This window comes from Embiotoca jacksoni, unplaced genomic scaffold, assembly GCF_022577435.1.
Source record: "Embiotoca jacksoni isolate LCO1_2020_lvr unplaced genomic scaffold, fEmbJac1.0.p SCAF_79, whole genome shotgun sequence".
Classification (NCBI taxonomy): domain Eukaryota; kingdom Metazoa; phylum Chordata; class Actinopteri; family Embiotocidae; genus Embiotoca; species Embiotoca jacksoni.
The window spans coordinates 66,691-89,222 of NW_027185435.1; the positions used below are offsets into that span (position 1 = coordinate 66,691).

Sequence of the window (22,532 nt, forward strand, 5' to 3'; positions counted from 1 at the left end):
ACACACTGAACACAATGAACACAATCAACACACTGAACACAATGAACACAATGAACACACTGAACACACTGAACACAATGAACACAATGAACACAATCAACACACTGAACACAATGAACACAATCAACACACTGAACACACTGAACACAATCAACACAATCAACACACTGAACACAATGAACACAATCAACACACTGAACACAATGAACACAATCAACACACTGAACACACTGAACACAATCAACACAATGAACACACTGAACACACTGAACACAATCAACACAATCAACACACTGAACACACTGAACACAATCAACACACTGAACACAATGAACACAATGAACACACTGAACACAATGAACACACTGAACACACTGAACACAATCAACACACTGAACACATTGAACACACTGAACACACTGAACACAATGAACACACTGAACACAATGAACACAATCAACACAATGAACACAATCAACACACTGAACACAATGAACACACTGAACACAATGAACACAATCAACACAATCAACACAATCAACACACTGAACACAATGAACACACTGAACACAATGAACACAATCAACACAATCAACACAATCAACACACTGAACACAATGAACACACTGAACACAATCAACACAATCAACACAATCAACACAATCAACACAATGAACACACTGAACACACTGAACACAATCAACACTGAACACAATCAACACAATCAACACACTGAACACAATCAACACTGAACACAATGAACACAATCAACACACTGAACACAATCAACACTGAACACAATCAACACACTGAACACAATGAGCACACTGAACACACTGAACACAATCAACACACTGAACACAATCAACACTGAACACAATCAACACACTGAACACAATCAACACTGAACACAATCAACACAATCAACACACTGAACACAATCAACACTGAACACAATCAACACACTGAACACAATGAGCACACTGAACACACTGAACACAATCAACACACTGAACACAATCAACACTGAACACAATCAACACACTGAACACAATCAACACTGAACACAATCAACACACTGAACACAATGAGCACACTGAACACACTGAACACAATGAACACAATCAACACACTGAACACACTGAACACAATTAACACAATCAACACACTGAACACAATGAACACAATGAACACACTGAACACACTGAACACAATGAACACAATGAACACAATGAACACAATCAACACACTGAACACACTGAACACAATTAACACAATCAACACACTGAACACAATGAACACAATGAACACACTGAACACACTGAACACAATGAACACACTGAACACAATGAACACAATCAACACACTGAACACACTGAACACAATTAACACAATCAACACACTGAACACAATGAACACAATGAACACACTGAACACACTGAACACAATGAACACAATGAACACACTGAACACACTGAACACAATGAACACACTGAACACATTGAACACAATGAACACACTGAACACAATGAACACAATCAACACACTGAACACACTGAACACAATTAACACAATCAACACACTGAACACAATCAACACACTGAACACACTGAACACAATGAACACACTGAACACACTGAACACACTGAACACAATGAACACAATGAACACAATCAACACACTGAACACACTGAACACAATGAACACACTGAACACACTGAACACACTGAACACAATCAACACACTGAACACACTGAACACAATGAACACAATCAACACACTGAACACACTGAACACACTGCACCTGGTGTGTGCGTCAGTAACTGTGTTTCTTCTCTGTCTGCAGGTGACGCTGCCGAAGACGAGCTGCTGTCCACCCGCCTGCCTCCTGACCGCCACGCCACTTTGCCGCTGGCAAACACACAGTACACACAGTCCCAGCCGCACATACACACTTACTCCCCGACACACTACCCCACCTTCCCGGGACAGTGACACACACAGAACAATATGGAGTGTGGACATGGAAAAGGAGGCACAAACACTCACACGTATGCATGTAGGCACAAACACACTCCCTCCTTATGTCAGTGTGACAGGCCCACGTTGCAGCTCGCAGACATGTTGTAGCAGCAGCTAACGCCGCCAACACGCCATCTTGACTGCAGATGGCAGGAAGTGAAAACAGAAGATCAGGCTTCCTTCCAGTTTCCACAGTATATGGAGGAATATCTGATGGTTTACAGACCAAAAGATCTCAGTATGCTTTAAACCACCGAGGCTGGCACGAAGACGGGGTTAAGAGCCTGAAATGTTGTAGGGACATTTTTGAGCTGAATTTGTACTCCAGGTTTCTTCTGAAATTATAAATTAAATACTTAATAAATTATATTTAGAGATAGAAGTGATCCACATGATCGAACAGCTTTTTTCTTCTGTTAGCTGATGCAGGTCTGCCACACATCCGCCGGCTGGAGTCCATCGTGTGTTTGAATGTCCATCATTACCTTCCTTCCAGCTGCTGTCACAGGGATCGCTGGGATCTATATTTATTACTGGTAAAATTAACTTGCTAGTTTGGCTGCTAATATAGAATTTAAAAAACTGATAACACCTTATGTTACAGGTCCATTTCTAATCATTTCATTGGAAGTTTCAAGGAAACAAATTGGTTAAAAAGAAATGCAGGGCTATGAATGTCTTCACAACCGGAGTCAAACTAAATCTCCCGTCTAACGGACGGTTTTTCACCCCACCTTTGATTTTTACAACTGTCTGATGACGAGCTGGTTGTTTAAAGTGTATTCAGGCCTTCTCAGAACAATCTACATTGTTACGTAGCTGCCTGCTTACATTTGGTCATTTTTTTAGCGAGGAATTTATGGAGTGTTTTTTTTTTACACGCTGCGTGTGCAGCAGGATGAGTAGCGTTGGATCTGATGTTTTATCTTGAGTTTCCTCCGGTGTGCTGGTGGCCATGCAGCGTGGAGCGAGGCTGATGGTGCCTTAACAGCACCATGTGGACCGTCCTGTCATCGGAAACATGCTGACGCCGGCGACGCACCTGACTGAAGAACACTTGATAACTTGGCTGTTTGTCCGCGTCTGGACCCCGATGCCTTTGATTTATCAGTTAGTCGTCTGTTGGCTGAAACTGTGACCTGATTCATTGTGACGGACCGGTTCCTGTTCTGACTCTTCACCGTAGGAGCTTCAAACATTCTCTGGGATTTATCCCGTTACACCTCCAAGTATCCACATGTTTGTACTGAGCTGTATTTGCACAACCCCATTATTTTCTGTCCACTTTATAAGCTGCCAATAACTGACATTCAGTTTTTATATTTGACGCCTTGAATGCCAGATATTCATTTTTCACTTTTCTTTCAAAAACTGAAATAGGAAACTCTTTTGTTGGAACACAGGAGGAAAAAGGGAAATCTGTTCAAATACTGTCATGCACAGACTCTCCAAACATCATGTGGTTAATATCACCTCCCAAAGGCGCCTCGGTGTGGGTGCTTCATCCATTATTCCTGTCAGTATTAATATAATTGTAAGTTAAATAATGAATCCTGGCTCTCTGAACAAAAAAGAAAAAAACTAAAATATTCGCCAAACTTATTCTGAAAAGAAAATGATCCCTGCTTACGCAGCCTGACCTGAGTGTGTCGGATCGGGTCCGATCGGGTCGGGGGACATTTTGCTCTGTGAAGTCTGAAGTTTGGTTCTGCTTCTGTGTCGTCTGTCTCTGGCTGCTTAAATATCAGCTTCCATGTGTATCGAGTTTGAAGAGGACACAGATCTTCCACTAAGGACGGCCATAGAGACAGGCAGGCAGACAGGCAGGCAGGCAGAGAGACAGACAGACATGATCAGCAGTGACTCCAACAAAGCACGCCTTCAGTAGAAGTTGCATGTTGGCAGCACCAGCAGGTTTACATGTTTGGTTAAATTGTTAATTTCCAACACACAGAATCATGAATTATTTTAGTCAGTACAAAGTTCAAATGTCTGAAAGAGTTTAAATAAGATCAAAATTGAAAAGAAAGCAGAATAATATTTTCTAAGAATGTCTTCATTCACAAAGGGCTGTATGCAGCCCTGTTATCATCTCCACAGGTCAAAGTCTGGTCATCAGTATTGATCCGTTTGTGATCCCTGCCTCCCTTCGTCTGACCCCACATGGTATGAAAACCAGAAGAAGTGTTTGGGAGACAGTCTGACTGTCGACGCTGTCAGAGGTCGAAGACGTCTGAAAACACTTCACATCATTGATTGATACTGGAATCCTTCTGTCACTCACACTTCATGCTTCATGGGTTTTACATCATTTAAACATGACAGGGCTAAAAGCATTTTGTTGGTTGTTTACATCATGTAAGTTGTGTACTGTGTGTAGATGTTTTTGTACTTACAGACGTGTTACCAGTTTGTTGCCCTCTTGAGAGACTCTTGTACATATTGTTATTTATTTAATGTGTGTGCGTGTGTGTGACATGAGGGATTATTGGAACATGTGTTGGTATAATATGAAGACACACCCCCTTTTTGCACCTTGTAATGTTAACCTAGCGGATGGTCGGCGGTCTGCAGCATGTCGCTCAGTCACACCGTCTCTGCTCAGGAGGACTCAGGGATGTCTCATCGAGAAGGCTCAGAGAGGCCGGGCTTATTGTGTAACTCAGTATCACAGCAAAGCGTGAAATAGACACACTTAGGCTGCCTGAGCGTGAAAGTTACATGTTTTGAAAGCGTAAAACTTACACGCATGAAAAATGTCAGGTGACGCAAAATCATGTGACCATGTTACCGCAACAGAGGCAACAAGGGACATTTTTTAGAGGCTACGTGGCATCGGTCATAAACCGCCATGCGGGACGTTGAGGTTCGAATCCAGGAGGTGACAATCGCTGTGTTCCAGATGACAAACTTCCTGTTGGACTCTAACATGTCAGGACTGTTACGGTGTAGAGTTGTTTCAAACCAAACTGACAGGAAATGACCTCATCATGTGAACACATGAGCCTCCAAAATATCTGCAGCTTTAATTATTTTACCCAGAATTCAGTGTGTTTTTGTGTCCTCTGTTTAACACTCAATAAACACACTGATTCTTCTGTCCAGCAGCAGCGGAGAAGAAACACGTTGTGTTCAGGAACAGCTGCAGCTTCCTCACACGCTTTTAATTTGAAAACCCTTTACATCGGTGGCCCCGCCCCTTCCTCTATGGAGCCACATGTTTTAGCTAATAGTTTCATTTTCCTGTAAATCACATGTCTCATGCAGCAGGTTTCATTTCAGTCCACAACAGGAAAACGTGTAACTTTCACGCCTAGACAGCCCAAAGCGTGTCTATCTCCCGCTTTGTGATGCCGGGTTGCGTTGTGAAGCAGTTCTGTGAATGAGCTCATCAGAAGAAAGTTGTTCCGTAAAACGAGTCATTAGGATTCATCATTTGGGCAACTTGATGAGCAGCACCAACGTCCATGACGGTCCATCCTGACATTTCATTCAGGACCACAAGTGACCCTCTGAAAATAAAGCTCATGGACGAGGATCAGTCCGGCTTCCACTGCTGCTTCTGTGTGAAACATCCCTCCGGTCGGATCAGCGACACACCTGAGTGCTCTGGGGACGAGTGATTGATGGGAAGCGGGATGGAAGAAGACAGCGTCCCTCCAACAGGTGTCTGCGGTCGTCGTCCTCTCACGTCGTTTCCTCAGTGGTGACACCATGTTGTTTTCACCCATTTACACTCGCTGTCCACACTAAGTGCATGTTTTGGAGAAAAATAAAGTCCATTACTGAACGGTGTGTCTGTCTTTGTCTGGTATTTGGGGGTCAAAGGAAGTATTGTATTATTATTATAATTATTATTATCGCCTTTTTGAAGACTTTTGGGAGGAAAAGTTATGAAAATATTTTTTTGTCAAACGGTGTGTCTGATGTGACGGCAGATCTTCATCAGGATCTTCATCAGGATCGTCATCAGGATCTTCATCAGGATCGTCATCAGGATCTTCATCAGGAGCAGCAGACTCCTGTCTGATGTAATGTGTGTGTTTCCCCACTGGGGGCAGCAGTAGCTCTCAGACTGACAGCTCCAGCTGCAGCAGAAGAAGAAGCAGGGCGGACTCTGCTCTGTAATGGCAGCCAGCAGCAACAGTCTTCTGTACAAACCCAACTTTATATCAACTCAATCAACCACGTGACCGGCTCGCAACTGCAGAACCAGGAAATGGGCCGGAAAGTGACTTTGGCGACCTGCTCGCTGAACCAGTGGGTTCTGGACTTTGAGGGCAACTCGGAGCGGATCCTGAGGAGTGAGTGTTCCCTCCTGAAACTCTTCACTCATATGTTCTCTCTGTTTGAACGGAACCACGCAGAATTGAAAAAGCTGAAAAAACAGCACGTGGGACTTTCTAAAGACTGCAGGGTCACGTGCTCACAGATTAACATGCACGGACTCAGGTGGTAGTAGTACTCAAGTACTCCGGTCAGTACTTCATCTGAATGTTTAATAGTTCCCAGTGTTAGAAATATGTATCCACTGCAGTGTTTTGACACAAACTTATTTTCCAAATCAAGATTTTATGCAAAACCATCCGGAACCTTGTATCAGCTGATGAGCAGGTCCTTTGGAGCTGTGCAGAGCAGGAACAGTTGGACCACCTGGAACAGGAGTTCACACATGATGCGTTCAGATACATGAAACTCTCCACACCAAATCACAAGCAAAAGTCATTTTGGGGGTAATATTGTAACTCTTTTTATCACATCTTATTTTGGATTCAGTCCTGAGTCAAATGTCAACAAACCCAAACAAACATTATTAGAATCCCGGTTTTATCTGCTAAAAATAAAACATCTCTAATGTGTAAATGCAGCAGCGATACAACCAATTCACTTCAGTTTACTTTCAATTAAAGTCTACAAACCGAAATGGGGAATTACATTCTCAATGAACGATAATCAGTTGCATGATAATAGTCAATATCCATATGGAGGTATTTGGTCATAAATATGAGGCCTGGTGATGTTTGATTTTGTCCAACAGTCACTCCAACGTAAATGATGGAAAATGTCTTTCATTTTTGAGTGTGATTGATTCATTTTGTGTATTTTAGTCATATTTTAACTTGTAACATGTTTCAAAAAGTAGCTGACGTTAAAGTTTGTATCAGCAAACTGGCTGATCCAGCATCGATGGGTTTTGATTTATTGGGAATGGGATGTTTAATATCAAACATAACTGTGCTGTCAGTAAGCTGCTCTTATGTCCTCCATATCGGACTATGAAGGTCAGAGGTCAGAGGTCGCTGCAGTGACACAGATCCTAAAGTTTTCTATTGACCTGATTGTTTGTATGTCAGAGTGTGTTAGAGGATCACTCAGTGGCTGAATGACGTTCCCCCTTTTACCAAAATCGAAGAAAACTCTTCCAGTTGTGACGTTTTCTAATAATTTCCTCTTAAAGTTCAGAGTAGATCCTTAAAGATGAAACCTGTTCAGAGAGCTCCTCAGGAGATCAGCTGTCCGGATCAGGGAGGAGGACTTTAAGATGAAGAGTTTCTTCCTCAGACATGAAGTGATGAAGATGTTTGAGTGTAGAAATGACTGGAGTCTGTTCAACCTTCATCAGCAGTCATCACACGAACACGCACTTCATCTAACTTCCACTGGAGGTCGCTGTCCGGTCGGCAGTTTTTTTTTTTTATCAGCCAATCACATCTTTTAAAAGGCTTCGTCGCCTAGCAACGGGGTGGACCAGAGACTCAGAGTCTCTGAAGGTTCATGAATCTCTCCTCAGTAGTTTTTATTCTCAGTGAGAATCTCTGAGGATTTAGAGAGTTTTTGAAAATCTTTGTGAATACGACTCTTGGACTTTATAATAATAATAATAATAATAATAATAATAATGATAATAATGTCTGCATGTGTAAAAATCCTACCGTTACCCGAAAAGACTCCAAACTCTGGATTTATGTGTTACAGTTGTGCTGAACTTCATGTTAGACGACTTCTGTGTAAAAACTCATCAGTCCAGGAATGAATCTGTTGAATCCTCTGAAGAGACTCACGTTGAAAGAAGTGTAATGATGGGATGGATTTGTCCCTCCTGTTTACGTGTGATGCTGGGAGTCAACATCCTGCTGCAGCCTCGGCTCATTCGAGCGGTACCTTCTGCACACCTGTCTGAGCCCGATGTGTTGGAGTGAAGAGGTTGTTGGTGTGAATCCCTCCCGTCTGCCTGTTTCTCTGCAGGTATCGAGATGGCCAAAGCTCATGGAGCCAAATACAGACTGGGTCCGGAGCTGGAGATCTGGTACGTCTCGCTAACATGCCACCGTCCCATAATATGTGCTGTATGTTTCCATTTTAAATACCTGTTGTACGGCGATGTTCCCGTTTGCGGAGGTTTCAGTGCGTTTGTGCTTCCCTCGTGTCCGGCAGCGGGTTCGGCTGCGCGGACCACTTCTACGAGTCGGACACGCTGCTCCACAGCTTCCAGGTCCTCCGCTCGCTTCTGGAGGCTCCCATCACCCAGGACATCATCTGTGACGTGGGCATGTGAGTGTTCTGCTGTAGACAGTCAGTGTCTGTCTTTAAGGCAGAGTGAGACACCTAGTGGCAGCAGGAGGTAGCGCGGCGTAGCTGTCAGTACCACATAAATCTTTTTGAAAACGTGAATCGGTCGTTCTCGTTGACGTTTAGGACGTCTTCACCTAAAATGTCCCATCGTGTCCCATCAGGCCCATCATGCACCACAACGTGCGCTACAACTGCCGGGTCCTGTTCCTCAACAGGTAGGTCGGCCCACCTGTCCCCAGGTAGCCGAAGGGACTGTGAGTGCACAGCGTCGCTGAGCTTCTGTTTCTCCAGGAGGATCCTGCTGATCCGACCGAAGATGGCGATGGCGAACTACGGAAACTACCGAGAGCTGCGCTGGTTCTCTCCCTGGAGGCAGCGCAGGTTGGTCACACGTCTTTGTGTCTCCGGGTTTAATAGAAGGAGGATTCATGTATTTTTACATATATTAGAAAGTGACTTAAGGTTTTATTACTTTCATTTTTAGTGAATTTTACACTTGATCTTTGGGTATGAAAAAGGTAGTTTTCCTCATTGAATCATCCAAACTGTTCCTCTGATTATTTGTTTAGAATCACTTGAAATTGTTGTTGTTATTGTGGCTCCGGTTCTCATTATTAATCACTCCCTCCAGGAAACCGCAATAATTAACACAAATCCAAGCAAACTCTACAATATTTGCGGGAGCTTGACATTTTTTTAATTCATGCGATATTTTCGCAAAAATCATCGTCATCAGAATCTGTGCTGAAAGTATTTACAGCATAAAGTAAATCTTTTCAAACTAGACTGTCTTTATTAACAACAATAACTCAGAAAGTTTCTGCTCCTGTTTTCATCACTAAATAAAACTGTTCACCAGAACAAGAGGACAAACAGGAAGTGACGGGGTTTGTGGGAAATGTGTTCTTCACATTAAAATGATGATTAAATGTTTGTGATCAAAGGAAGTGATTCCATATTACTGGATGTTAAATGAGTTTTCTCCACACGTCCAGTTGTCAGAGACGTCTCTTTGTTGGTTTCATCCAGCAGGTCTATGTGTTGAATGAACATGAATTAAACAGCATCTAAAGCTCTTATTTTGAAAGGCTGATGTAGTCCTTGTTTCTATATTCCAGTCACAGACGCTCTGTTCTGGAAACATACGCAGCTTTTAGGACCTTTTAGGACCTTTTAGGAGCTTTTAGGAGCTTTTATCTCCATCGTTCTAAGTTCAAAAAATAAATAAAGATTAGAACTAAATTTCTTTGTGATGTGCAGCAGGATTATTATCACAGGAAGTGATTACACATTTATTCCTTTATCAGGTAGTGATTATAAAAAATGAAATGAAATGTAATGTAATAAAAAAAAAAAAGTTTCTTTCTCAACTTGCGAATTCTTTTGATTCCCACAATTTTCCACAAAAAACTCACTTAAAACTCCACAGATTCCTCCTCAAAATCCAACAAGCATAAAAAGTACTTGACCAATTAAATGTCATTGCATGTCATGGTATTGCAGCTGAAGACACTTCTGGATCAGAACCATTTTACAGACCTGAAGCTACGAACTCTTTTAGAAACAGTCTGATTTTTTTCCTCTGCAGTAGAAGATAAACCAACACGTCTACTGTAACTCAGCTTGGTGAAATAACATCTCATGATGGTTTCTCTCCGTTTGTGTCCTGAAGGCAGGTGGAGGAGTATTTTCTGCCCAGAATGATCCAGGAGGTTACCGGCCAGGTAAAAGATTCTCTCCTCAGAGAGGACAGACGGGTTCTGTGCTGAGACCGAGGACAACATCACTGTTTCAGAAACGGACCTTCATTAGTGAATATGTCTTCAGGCTCTGTTTTTATCGCCCCGTGTCTCCGTCCTCTTCAGGACACCGTCCCGTTCGGAGACTGTGTGCTGTCCACCAAGGACACCTGCATCGGCACGGAGATCTGCGCCGAGCTCTGGAGCCCCAGCAGGTAGAGAGGAGGCTGATACCGGGCCCGTGGAGGAGGTGTCGGTAATGTAGAGGAGGTGTCGGGCCGTGGAGGAGGTGTCGGACCGTAGAGGAGGTGTTGGTACAATGACTGAATCTGCTCTCCTCCTCAGTCCACATGTCCAGATGGGTCTGGACGGAGTGGAAATCTTCACCAACTCGTCTGCGAGCCACCACGAGCTCCGGAAGGCGGAGCAGAGACTGGACCTGATCCGGTCCGCCACCACCAAGGTAACACTCAGCAGGAGCTCAGCAGGAGCTCAGCAGGAGCTCAGCAGGAGGTCCAACATTCACAACCGTCACACTGGAGTCTTATTCATCAGAACAAGGAGCACTTTGATATACGAGGGGAGATTAATACCTTCTGAGACTACGGTGCAGGAGGATCAAACCATGATGAGGAACTGGTCTTCATCTTCATCTCTTCATCTTCTCCTCCTCACCACTCCTCCTCCTCCTCACTCCTCCTCCTCCTCACTCTTCCTCCTCATCCCTCCTCCTCACTCTTCCGCCTCACTCCTCCTTCTCCTCACCCCTCCTCCTCACTCCTCCTCCTCACTCCCCCTCCTCACCCCTCCTCCTCACTCTTCCGCCTCACTCCTCCTTCTCCTCACTCCTCCTCACTCTTCCTTCTCCTCACTTGTCCTCCTTACTCCTCCTCCTCCTCACTCCTCCTCCTCACTCCCCGTCCTCACCCCTCCTCCTCACTCTTCCGCCTCACTCCTCCTTCTCCTCACTCCTCCTTCTCCTCACTCCTCGCTCCTCCTTCTCCTCACTCTTCCTCCTCACTCCTCCTCACTCTTCCTCCTCCTCCTCCTCACTCTTCCTCCTCACTCCTCCTTACCCCTCCTCCTCACCCCTCCTCCTCCTCACTCCTCCTCCTCACCCCTCCTCCTCACCCCTCCTCCTCACTCCTCCTCCTCACTCCCCGTCCTCACCCCTCCTCCTCACTCTTCCGCCTCACTCCTCCTTCTCCTCACTCCTCGCTCCTCCTTCTCCTCACTCCTCCTCCTCACTCCTCCTTCTCCTCACTCCTCCTCCTCCTCACCTGATTCTTTCTGTTCCCCAGAAATGTTTCCTAAACTGTGATGTTGTGTCTGATAGTTTCAGGTGAAACAACAACAACAACAACAACAACAGGTGGAACTCAGGACCTGATGATGATCAACTTTGTCCCGGTGGTTCACTGCTTGTCTGAACGCTGTAGTTTGACTCTATCGTCATGGTTACAGAGCGGAGGCATCTACCTGTACGCCAACCAGCGGGGCTGCGATGGAGACCGCGTCTACTACGACGGCTGTGCCATGGTGGCCATCAACGGAGACATCGTGGCTCAGGGAGCGCAGTTCTCCCTCAGCGATGTGGTACGTACTGATGAGACAGGAACCAGAACCAGGACCAGAACCAGGACCAGGACCAGGACCAGATCCAGAACCCTCCTGCTTCCACGGCCGTGTGTCTCTGATCTGATTCTGTGTTGCAGGAGGTGATTACAGCCACTCTGGATCTGGAGGATGTTCGAAGCTACAGAGGAGAAGTGTGTCAGCCTCGCATGGTGAGACTTCCCATGATGCACCGCTGCTTTTGGTTTGCTTTCGCTGATTTTTACCTTCCGACATCAGCAGCTGCGATCAGCTCACACATTCAATTCCTTTCACCAAATAAAGAAGGAGCGTGAACACGACCGACATTTTACCTGCTGAACATCACAGTGATGACATCAGTCTCACCGTGGTAACCGACGGTTTACTCTTAGAGTTGTCCAGATGTTCATCAAAGGTACAATAATGAATTTATTCATAATAATAATAATCATAATTATAATCATAATAATAATGATACACAATTGGGCCTCATTCAACAAGATCTTGTGTTTTTTCTTAGATTTGTTCTTAAAGGTGTAATTTATGGTGACGAGTTTTTATAATTTTATAGTTTATTTTATTTATTTATTTGTATTATTTGTGAGTTTGGGATTATTTTCATGTTTACTTTGACGTGATTTGTTTCAGTCCAGATATTTTTCCTGACTCCATCAAGTGGCTCCAAAATGTCATTGTTCTTTTTTTAATTTAATTTTTTTATCATAAGTGTCACTTTCTCTCTGTCGAAGGAGGCGGAGCCTAAACCGTGTCACAGGATCAAAGTGGACTTCTCTCTGTCCACCTGTGATGATGTCCACCTCCCCACCCACCAACCAATCAGATGGCTCTTCCACACACCAGAGGAGGAGATCAGGTATGACAGACATTCAGTTCAGTTTTTTATTCTTGACAAACACCAGAAAGTGAAGCTGCCAGCTGTTGTCCAGTCTAGGGCCGGCCTGCTGGCTGTGGGACTACCTGAGGAGGAGCGGTCAGGTGAGGAGGACCTCTGCTGTAGGAGACACTAACTAACGCTGAGGAGACTCTTTAGACTGTGATGGTTGTGGTTGTGGTTCCAGGCTGGTTTCCTGCTGCCGCTGAGCGGCGGCGTGGACAGCTCCTCCACCGCCTGTATCGTCCACTCCATGTGTGTGTTGCTCTGCCAGGCCGTCCAGGATGGCAGTGAGTACGCTGCTCTTTCATTCACTCCTCTTCTTCTCGCTTCAATAGAGCAGCGAGTTTTCGTCACAGAGCGATGCAACATTTCTCTGGTGACTCTGCACGACTCGAGCTTTCCAGAAATATCGGTGTCTCGTCTGTGTGACGAAGCGTTGCAGAGAAAGTCAGAGTTGAAGTTGCGTCGTCGTTCCCCTCATCTCCTCCCTCGCTGCTCTTAATGAAATGATTCCCAAAGTCCTGATCGCGTCACAACGTCCTGAATATCAACATCAAGAGCAGAACGGAGCCTTTCTGATCATATCTGTTGTTTCTCTGTTCCACAAGCACTCTTCAGTTAGTCCAGTTTTTAAATCACAGCTGACCTCTACTGTCTCCAACATGGGGTTCATCACCTGACTCTACACAAGATATCTCCACAAACATAACAATTCCACAACACTAATATAAAACATCTCTAGGTGTTATCAAATTAAATAAGGAAAGGATCAGCTCGACTGTCCTGAAAAAAACAAGATACACCATGAATGGGTAACAACAACAACAACAACAACCAGGATATGAGCTTAAATGTGGAGGTCGAGAAAATAACCTGAAAACAACCTGCAGGGTTCAAACACACACACTATCACAATCACTCACGACAACAACGACAACAACAACAACACAACCTGGATGATATCTGATGAACAAAGATATCCGATAAAATCCGATGAACAAAGATATCTGATGAACAAAGATATATTTGATGAACAAAGATGTCTGATGAACAAAGATATCTGATAAACAAAGATATGTGATGAACAAAGATATCTGATAAACAAAGATATCTGATAAACAGATATGTGATGAACAAAGATATCTGATAAAATCTGATGAACAAAGATATCCAATGAACAAAGCTATCTGATAAACAAAGACGTGATGAACAAAGATATCTGATGAACAAAGATATGTGATGAACAAAGATATCTGATGAACTAAGATATCTGATGAACAGAGATATCTGATGAACAAAGATATCTGATGAACAGAGATATCTGATGAACAAAGATATCTGATGAACTAAGATATCTGATGAACAAAGATATCTGATGAACACAGATATCTGGTGAACAAAGATATCTGATGAACAAAGATATCTGATGAACAAAGATATCCATGGACTCATGTGTTTTTAACATTTTAGCTCCGTGTCATGTGTTCAAACCAAACCGGTCCAGCTAGCCTCCTCTAGGATTGTAAGTGCGTGACTATCCGTGGTGTTACGGTACGGGTGCTCAGAGCGACCAAAAAGGACCAAAAGAGACCCGACTTCACCAAATGGGTCATTAAATAGAACTATAACAAGTAGAAACTACATTATATTACATAGTATATGAAATTCTATTCTAATTCTATTTCCCCACTGAGGAGGTGGAGTGATATTTCTAGTGATGAGCACGGTGTGATGTCATGATGATGATATCAAATATTCATTTTAAATGAGTGATGTTTGCCTGTGAGATTTTTCATCAACTGTGAAGTACTTTAATGAGTAAAATCGGTTTCAGTAGTAAAGACTGATGTTAATCGTGGAAGTGTGACAGTTAAATTCTGTATCACCTTTGTGTTTGTGGTGGAAATGAGGCTTGGGCATGTGTGAGGCTCAGAAGCAGGCGTGTGTGAGATTTAGATTTTTGTGTCTTTGGGTCATGAATCTTCACAGTTTGATGTTAGTGAGTCTTTTTACCAAATTAAAATATCTATAAAAGTATTTGAGGCTGTGTTGTAAAGAAGCCCCCCCGTCCTCTCCCACCTCACCCCCGTCCCCCCCGTCAGACCCCCAGGTCCTGCAGGACGTCCGCCGGCTGGTTGGAGACGCCTCCTACCGTCCGCTGCTCCCCACTGAGCTCTGTGGACGCGTCCTCACCACCTGCTACATGGCCAGTGAAAACTCCTCCGAGGACACCTGCAGCAGAGCCAGAGACCTGGCGGCTCAGATCGGGAGGTAGGCCGGCATCATCATCATCATCATCATCAACATCATCGTCATCAGCATCATCAGCATAATAATAATGATAATCATAATGATAATCATGGTGAGTATCTGCTGATCAATCATTATACTGTGTTCACGCGTCTTCATGCGTGTTCTGTGTCTCGGTTTGCAGCACACACATGAACATTAACATAGACATGGCGGTGAAAGGCATTCTGGGTATCTTCTCCGTGGTTACTGGGCGGCGGCCTCAGTTTCGTGCTAATGGAGGAAGTCACAGAGAGAACTTGGCTCTGCAGAACGTGCAGGTCAGACACTCGTCTGTCTCTGTCTCTGTCTCTCCATCTCTCCGTCTCTCTGTCTTTCTGTCTCTCAGTCTCTCCGTCTCTCTGTCCCTTTGTCTCTCCGTCTTTGTCTCTCTGTCCCTCTGTCTCTGTCTCTCCGTCTCTGTGTCTCTCCGTCTCTCTGTCTCTCCGTCTCTTTGTCCCTCTGTCTCTCCGTCTCTCTGTCTATCTACTTTCTTCTTCTTCACTCTTTGTTTCAGTTCTCTCTCTAACACTTTGACCACAGTGTGACTCAGTAGATTCTATCAGTCACACTCTTATTCACTTCCGGTGTGTGTGTGTGTGTGTGTGTGTGTGTGTGTGTGTGTGTGTGTGTGTGTGTTCTAGGCCCGGGTCCGGATGGTTCTGGCCTACCTGTTTGCCCAGCTGGGTCTGTGGTCCCGCGGCCAGCCTGGTGGTCTGCTGGTTCTGGGTTCTGCCAACGTAGATGAGAGGTGATGAATTATTCTTTCTGAAATTAAATCCATAAATGAAACATAAATACCTTCATGAGACCAAACACTGAGTGACATGTCGGCCCCCCCTGTCTGCCCCCCTGTCTGCCCCCCTGTCGGCCCCCCTGTCGGCCCCCCTGTCTGACCCCCTGTCGGCCCCCCTGTCGGCCCCCCTGTCGGCCCCCCTGTCTGCCCCCCTGTCTGCCCCCCTGTCTGCCCCCCTGTCTGCCCCCCTGTCGGCCCCCCTGTCGGCCCCCCTGTCTGCCCCCCTGTCGGCCCCCCTGTCTGCCCCCCTGTCGGCTCCACCGCCGTCGCCCCTGCATGATGAAGCTGTAGTTGATCCGACTTGTTCCTGAACATCCTCCTGAGACACACGAGCCCTTTAGACCCGGTAGTCTGAGCGTATGTTGCTACCCGACTGTTCAGCGGCCCTGCAGACCGTCACGTGTGCAGCCGGCTTCAGATTATTTGCTTCATCAGTGAGGGCTCAGAATATTTTGGGCTCATTGGTGAAGCTGCTGGTGTGTTTCAGTCGACGGTAACCTGACGGTGAGCAGAACTTCACTTCTCTACGTGACGGCACCACCAGGGAGGATTCACTTCATCTGAACTGTTTAAACTATCAAATGAAGGAGCTTCAGTGCAGACGTGTTTCATAATGAAGCAGTCGATGAAACAGTGCTACAACCAACAAGTTGAGACGCTGTGTGAAATGTAAATAAAAACAGAATATGATGATTTGCAAATCACATAAACTCATATTTTATTGCAGATAGACTGAAAACAAAATATAAAATGTTGAAATCTGCTGCAGTGTTTCTGGATCATGTTTCTGGATCATGTTTCTTCTTTGGAGAGTTTGAACATCATTTGTGGACGCAGCAATGAACTGTGTTCACAGACGATGGTTTTCACAAGTGTTCCTGAGCCCATGCAGTGATTTCCACTCCAGAATAGTGTGTTTTTAATGCAGTGCTGCCTGAGGGCCCGAAGATCACCACCATCCAATATTGGTTTCCAGCCTTGTCCCTTGTGTTCAGAGATTTCTCCAGATTCTCTGAATCTTTTAATGATATTATGAACCGTAGACGATGAAATCCACTAATTCTTTGTAGTTTTACGTTGAGGAACATTATTCTTAGATTGTTGAACTATTTTCCAACACAGTCTTTCAGAGTGGTGAACCTCTCCCCATCTTCACTGCTGAGAGACTCTGCCTCTCTGAAATCATCTTTTATACTCAATCATGTTACTGATCTGTTGCCATGGTAACCTGATTAGTTGTCAGATGTTCCACCAGGTGTTTCTTTTAGCGTTACACAACTTTTCCAGTCTTTTGTTCAAACTGTCACAACTTTTTTTAAACGTGTTGCTGCCATCAAATTCAAAATGAGCAGATATTTTTTATAAAACAATACATTTTCTCAGTTTCAACATTTGATATGTTGTCTTTGGTCTATTTTAAATTAAATATGCGTTTATGTGATCTGCAAATCATCCTCTTCTGTTTTTATTTATGTTTGTTTGTGTCATAACTTTTTTGGAAACGGGGGACTCATGAAGAGAAAACACATTTTAAAATGGCCGCAGCATGAACTGTGCTGCACGTGATGATGCAACACTGCTGGTACTGGTCCACTAAAACACGATCTGATTATCTGATGTGTTCTCTGACGGTTCCTCCTCAGCCTGACGGGCTACTTCACCAAATACGACTGCTCCAGTGCTGACATCAACCCGATCGGAGGCGTCAGCAAGACGGACCTGAAGAGCTTCCTGCTGTACTGTGTGGAGCAGTTCCAGCTTCCTGCTCTGAGAGGGTGAGCTCAGCTGACTGAACTCTGTCGGCGTGGTAACATACCTGCAGGAGAAACATGCATCGTTTCACACAGAAGTCGGTTGGTGAGAGCGGAGCATCTCGTGTGGTTTTCAGTTCAGTTTGTCAGCGGTTGTGGTTTCCTCTGCAGCATCCTGGCAGCTCCGCCCACCGCCGAGCTGGAGCCGCTGACGGACGGACAGGTGTCACAGACAGACGAGGTGAGGCACCGTCAAAAGGCCCCAGCAGTCACGTTACTGCTGCAATGAGCTGATGTCACCCCGGGAAGTTTTAGATCATTTATATAGAAATAGATAATAACTAAATAGTTTCTGATTGAGAGTTCATTTTATTTGAACTACTACAATGAGACTTTGAGTGGATGAGAGTGACGTGGCGACGGAGAGATCTGACTGATCAAACACATCAGTGTGACCCTCATCACTCAGTGGCTTATCAATATATTCATATGGCCAATCATATGATCAATTAAAACTGCAAGCAGTGATGTATGGTCCCTCGCACTCCCGCGCGCCGCCTCCCCGATGTGCAGCGCGCGACGGACCGCGTATCCCCGCTTATAGTTGCTATTTTTGTCTCCTTTCCAGTCTCCAGCAGGGGGCGCTGGCGAGCCGTTTGGCCACGCCCACTCGCAAAACACATCAGATGTATTGTCTCACCAAGCCGGATGTATGTGACACGTTTCGTGAGGTGTCAACCATCCTTTGACCTTAAACATCAACTTCCTGTGTCACAGCGAGACATCAAACTTTGCCGCATCGTCACGGCGATGCCCATTGACAAAGTCGAACTACATGTTTAGGTTATTGTGACCCGACTTTAGGTTCATGGGATCAACCAGCTCGACGTAGAATGTGAAAGTATGAAAAGTGTCATTTCCAGTGGCCAACAGGGGGCGCTATGACTATGAGCGAATATTCCCCCACAGGGGTCTTCAGGGCGGGGCTGTTATCATACCTGTGATGTTTGGAGAAGGTCGGTCCATGTACATAAGATTTAAAGAAACTCCTAGTTTCATGGCGAGATCTCAAAATGGCCGCCTCTTACGGGCACACACGTCGATGAAAACAAATTATTTTGATAACTTTTAATCCCAAACATGTTTTCTATCCATAGAAACTAAATTCAAGTCGGTCGGACAAAATCCCTCGGAGGAGTTCGACAAACTACAACGTGTCAGAATCACCCAAAATGGAGACTAAATTCAAAATGGTGGACTTCCTGTCGAGTTGACGTAACGGTGCGATGTCACTTTTTAGTGCGTCCAGGTGTGATACACGTGTCCACCGGATGTCGTGAATTTAGGTAAATGTGGCCGCCGGGGCATCTCTGTAGGGGGCGCTCTCGAGACGTTTGGCACGAAATTTTTCACCGGGAGACAAATGTGTTTCCACGTTCATGAGTTTTTGAATATGATGAAGAGTCCAAAAAGGAAAATCACTTCACGTAAGAAGAAGAACGTCCAAGAATGAGAACATTTTGATGAAAAACAACAACAGGGCTTCACACCGATGCTCGGTGCTCGGGCTCTAATAACTGATGTCACTAAACATGAAAAAGATCAGAGCGACATTACCACGCCCCCTTCTGGAGGAAAACAATCCCACATGCTGCATCGTCAGCATCGGAGAACCGCAGGAGGTTCTGGAAACTTCTGCTTTGAACTAACTGCTTTAAATAATCATCATCATTTATAAAATCATATAACTCTGGTAGTTTGGTTTTGTACTGATATTTTGCATTAAAGTTCACGGCGAAGGACTCGCTGGAAGCCAAAGTTCCAGGATGTGGCGCTCTGATCTGTCAGACTGGTAACAGGATGACCTCTAACTCACGCAGAAACACTTCATTATATTCACATCAGGTCTCTGTTTGTGTGACATATAAAGTTTGTACTTCCGTCTGGCAGAAGTTGCCCCTGACAGCTGACGTCGGTCTGTGAGCAGCAGCTCTGCCTTTCTGTCTCTAACCACCACTCTGCCCCCTGCAGGCCGACATGGGGATGACGTACTCCGAGTTGTCTGTGATCGGACGCCTGAGGAAGATCTCCAAGTGCGGCCCGTTCAGCATGTTCTGTAAACTCCTCCACCTGTGGAGGGATGCTCTGTCCCCCTCAGAGGTCAGTCAGCGCCGTCACGCTGTGACACGTCACTGTCGTCATGGAAACGCTGAGAATGAGTCGTGTGTGTGGTCGTGTTCGTTCAGGTGGCCCAGAAAGTGAAACACTTCTTCAGGATGTACTCGGTGAACCGCCACAAGATGACCACGGTGACGCCGGCTTACCACGCCGAGAGCTACGGTCCCGACGACAACCGCTTCGACCTCCGACCTTTCCTCTACAACACACGCTGGAACTGGCAGTTCAGGTGCATCGACGAGCAGGTGATCACAGAGCGGGAAAATCAGACAGAGAAGAAGAGGTGATGGCTGACATGACTTTAATGAACAGCTTCAAGAAGAGGTTTCTGTTTTATTCCCCACAGGTGTCCCAGACGGCAGCAAACCCCCGAAGCAGTGAGGAGCTGAGCTCTTCAGTCTGAGTCCGTCTCCACGGAGACACATCACAGACATTATCTGGTGCTTCTGCTCAGATCCAGTGAATCCTCTGTGGAACGTTTGTTCTGATTCAGTGAAGTTGTTTAACTAATCTGTCGGTCCTTTCCTCTACAAACCGTCATTCCTGAATGTTGGTAAGAGATCATCAGAAGTCTGTGAGGCTGCTGCATGAAATATAGGAATATTTTTTAATTCTGTAATGTTTAATTAAGAGTGAGTTGATGCTGATTACTACATTCAGCTTAATTAATGTACCCTCATTGTAAATCTTTACCTCTCTTTCTGATTTGGAAGTGTAACCTCGATCAGTGTGACTGAAGCCACGACTTGGACTTACAGACTTCTTCATCGTGGATGTGGCTCAGCGACTATTCAGCAATAAAAACCAGCAGCACTGAAAACATCAGCTTTAATTCACATTTATCCCCTTTCTTAACAACCTGATGCAGGACTACAGGACTTTAACTCTTCAGATGTTTTGAACTCTCGTTCTCTATAAACAGACCTTAATGCAGTATTTAATTTTCTGTACTACAATCCTCTGATTGTATTTCAAATAAACCTGAAACATACATGATGTTCAGTTTGCCTGTTTGTTATTAATAACATGAAAGTCTTTCAAGCTATGGTTTTACTTCAGATAACTAAATATTTGGGTATTTTACTCTTATAATCCCACCTCATACTACATATCATGTTTTAGGTAAAGTTACACAATGTTGTCTCTGCTCTGAAAATGTTTCAAGATCTCACAAGTCTGTATATTTTGTTTAATGAAAGACTACAGTTAGTGTTGGTGGCTCTTTAATATACCATGTTGTGGAATATGTAGTAACATTTAACAAGTTAAGTTATTAAATTACAAAATAAAAGTAATTGAAATCAGCCACTGAGAAAAAATATATAATAATTGACAGTTACATTTCAAAATGTTGGTGATTACAAATGGGTTACGTTAGAATATATTCTCTTTGGTAAACAGCTTTTATTTTGAAAGTAATATTAATTCAGTTTTTTTGCATACTTTTTCCTGCAGGAACGTCTTCTGTCTCCGTCTGAACAGACTCTGTTCATTCAGGATGAAACTTGTTTCTGATTGGTTCTGTTAAATTCACACCGCCTCTCGTCTGCCAATCAAATCAATGAATTACTCTGAGACTGATCCAAAGATTAAGATGAATTTAAAAAAGTTTCAGCAACATTTTTGAGCTCTGATCTGTGATTTGTGCTTTAAAATCAAACCATTTTAATCTTAATTAAAGTTCTATTAAAGAACTTTAACAAAATGTTGACAGTATTCAGTGTTTAGTTCTGTTGGCAGGTTTAAACCGACTCCTTCACATTTAGTTTGTAGGACTTTTCAGCTTTACTGTTCAGACAACAACATTTGTGAGAAAAGTAATGGAATGTAATAAGTTACATTACTTTACTTTCACTATTGCACATTGTACCAAGGAACCAGCCTCCTCTGATTTATTATGGTCTTTTTCATTGTGGCGTGTCGGACCCAGAGAGGTTGCAGCACCATCAACAGGATGACCCACGTGTGGGAGGAGAGGAGAGGGAGCATCTCCACGTGGAAGTCAAAAATAGTCAGACAAACAAGTGTTTAAGGGAACTATTAAATGACCAGTTTCTGCACCATAAATCAGAACAAGATGGAGGCTGTGATTATAACTGAGTGGGTTCATCTACATTTTAAGAGTCTAATAATGAGTTAAATGTAAATAGAACTATTTTTGTGTGTTTCACTGTTCTGGTCTGAGATACAAAGAGAAAAGCTTTCTAGTGAGTGATAACTAAGTTGACGTCTCGGTTTCATCGATGAGCTTGAGTGGAAGACTCCAACCACAACTTTGAGGTATGTGATTATTAATATGACAGGGAGGAGTTGATTCATTAAGACTGACATATTCTTCCTGCTGCAGCCAAGTTTCTGAGACAAAATAAATCAATGTGATGTTCTGTTTTTTATTTATTTAAGAAGTAGTATTGATTCACTTCTGTTGATATATTATTTCATGAATTTGTTTGGTTATGAGGGGTTGTAAGTACCCCGGTTTTACCAGACCTAGAGTTACTGACACTGGTCTCTGATTGGTCTGCTCTCAGAGTCGCTGTGAAACCTTCCAGACTACATTCACAGTCTGTTTCATTAGAAACTGGCATCAAAGACTGAGAGATGCATTGTGGGAGCTCTCATTAGAAAAAGTGTCCTGAGGTTTTAATGTAGGGAAACGGGGAGCATCCTGTGTGTGTGTGTGTGTGTGTGTG

The 22,532-nt window shown here is 44.2% G+C and overlaps 2 protein-coding genes across 3 annotated transcripts in view; both read left to right on the forward strand.

Moving 5' to 3' along the window:
- dok4 (docking protein 4) overlaps positions 1 to 5,812 on the forward strand; it is a 66,891-nt gene extending 61,079 nt beyond the window's left edge. Inside the window, exon 9 of the mRNA XM_069177960.1 lies at positions 1,847 to 5,812. Within this exon, the coding sequence (XP_069034061.1) occupies positions 1,847 to 1,995 (149 nt within the window). The 3' untranslated portion in view covers positions 1,996 to 5,812. The remainder of the gene's footprint in view (positions 1 to 1,846) is intronic.
- A 325-nt stretch (positions 5,813 to 6,137) lies between these two features.
- On the forward strand, positions 6,138 to 20,830 carry LOC138215678 (glutamine-dependent NAD(+) synthetase-like). Of its 2 annotated transcripts, XR_011179752.1 has the most exons (22): positions 6,138 to 6,326; positions 8,269 to 8,329; positions 8,458 to 8,574; positions 8,757 to 8,810; positions 8,887 to 8,976; positions 10,268 to 10,319; positions 10,461 to 10,549; positions 10,680 to 10,797; positions 11,799 to 11,930; positions 12,050 to 12,121; positions 12,680 to 12,804; positions 12,878 to 12,926; positions 13,010 to 13,112; positions 14,928 to 15,096; positions 15,260 to 15,395; positions 15,759 to 15,865; positions 17,554 to 17,685; positions 17,833 to 17,902; positions 19,693 to 19,821; positions 19,908 to 20,084; positions 20,186 to 20,392; positions 20,553 to 20,830. XR_011179752.1 is itself a non-coding variant. In XM_069177956.1 (21 exons), the coding sequence occupies exons 1-21, from the start codon at positions 6,242 to 6,244 to the stop codon at positions 20,240 to 20,242; spliced, it is 2,124 nt and encodes a 707-aa protein (XP_069034057.1). In that variant the 5' UTR covers positions 6,138 to 6,241; the 3' UTR covers positions 20,243 to 20,830. The 2 variants fall into 2 exon arrangements, 1 of the variants encoding a protein (XP_069034057.1); XM_069177956.1 differs by having other exon boundaries at positions 20,186 to 20,830.
- Positions 20,831 to 22,532: the final 1,702 nt, after the last annotated feature.

What these genes read in the sequence shown, in the direction of transcription:
- LOC138215678 (XM_069177956.1), top strand. Translation starts at nt 6,242, where the DNA reads ATGGGCCGGAAAGTGACTTTGGCGACCTGCTCGCTGAACCAGTGGGTT. An exon ending in TGGCTCTGCAGAACGTGCAG is followed by an intron (nt 15,396 to 15,758) that starts GTCAGACACTCG and finishes TGTGTGTTCTAG; the next exon opens with GCCCGGGTCCGGATGGTTCT. An exon ending in AGGTGTCACAGACAGACGAG is followed by an intron (nt 17,903 to 19,692) that starts GTGAGGCACCGT and finishes TGCCCCCTGCAG; the next exon opens with GCCGACATGGGGATGACGTA.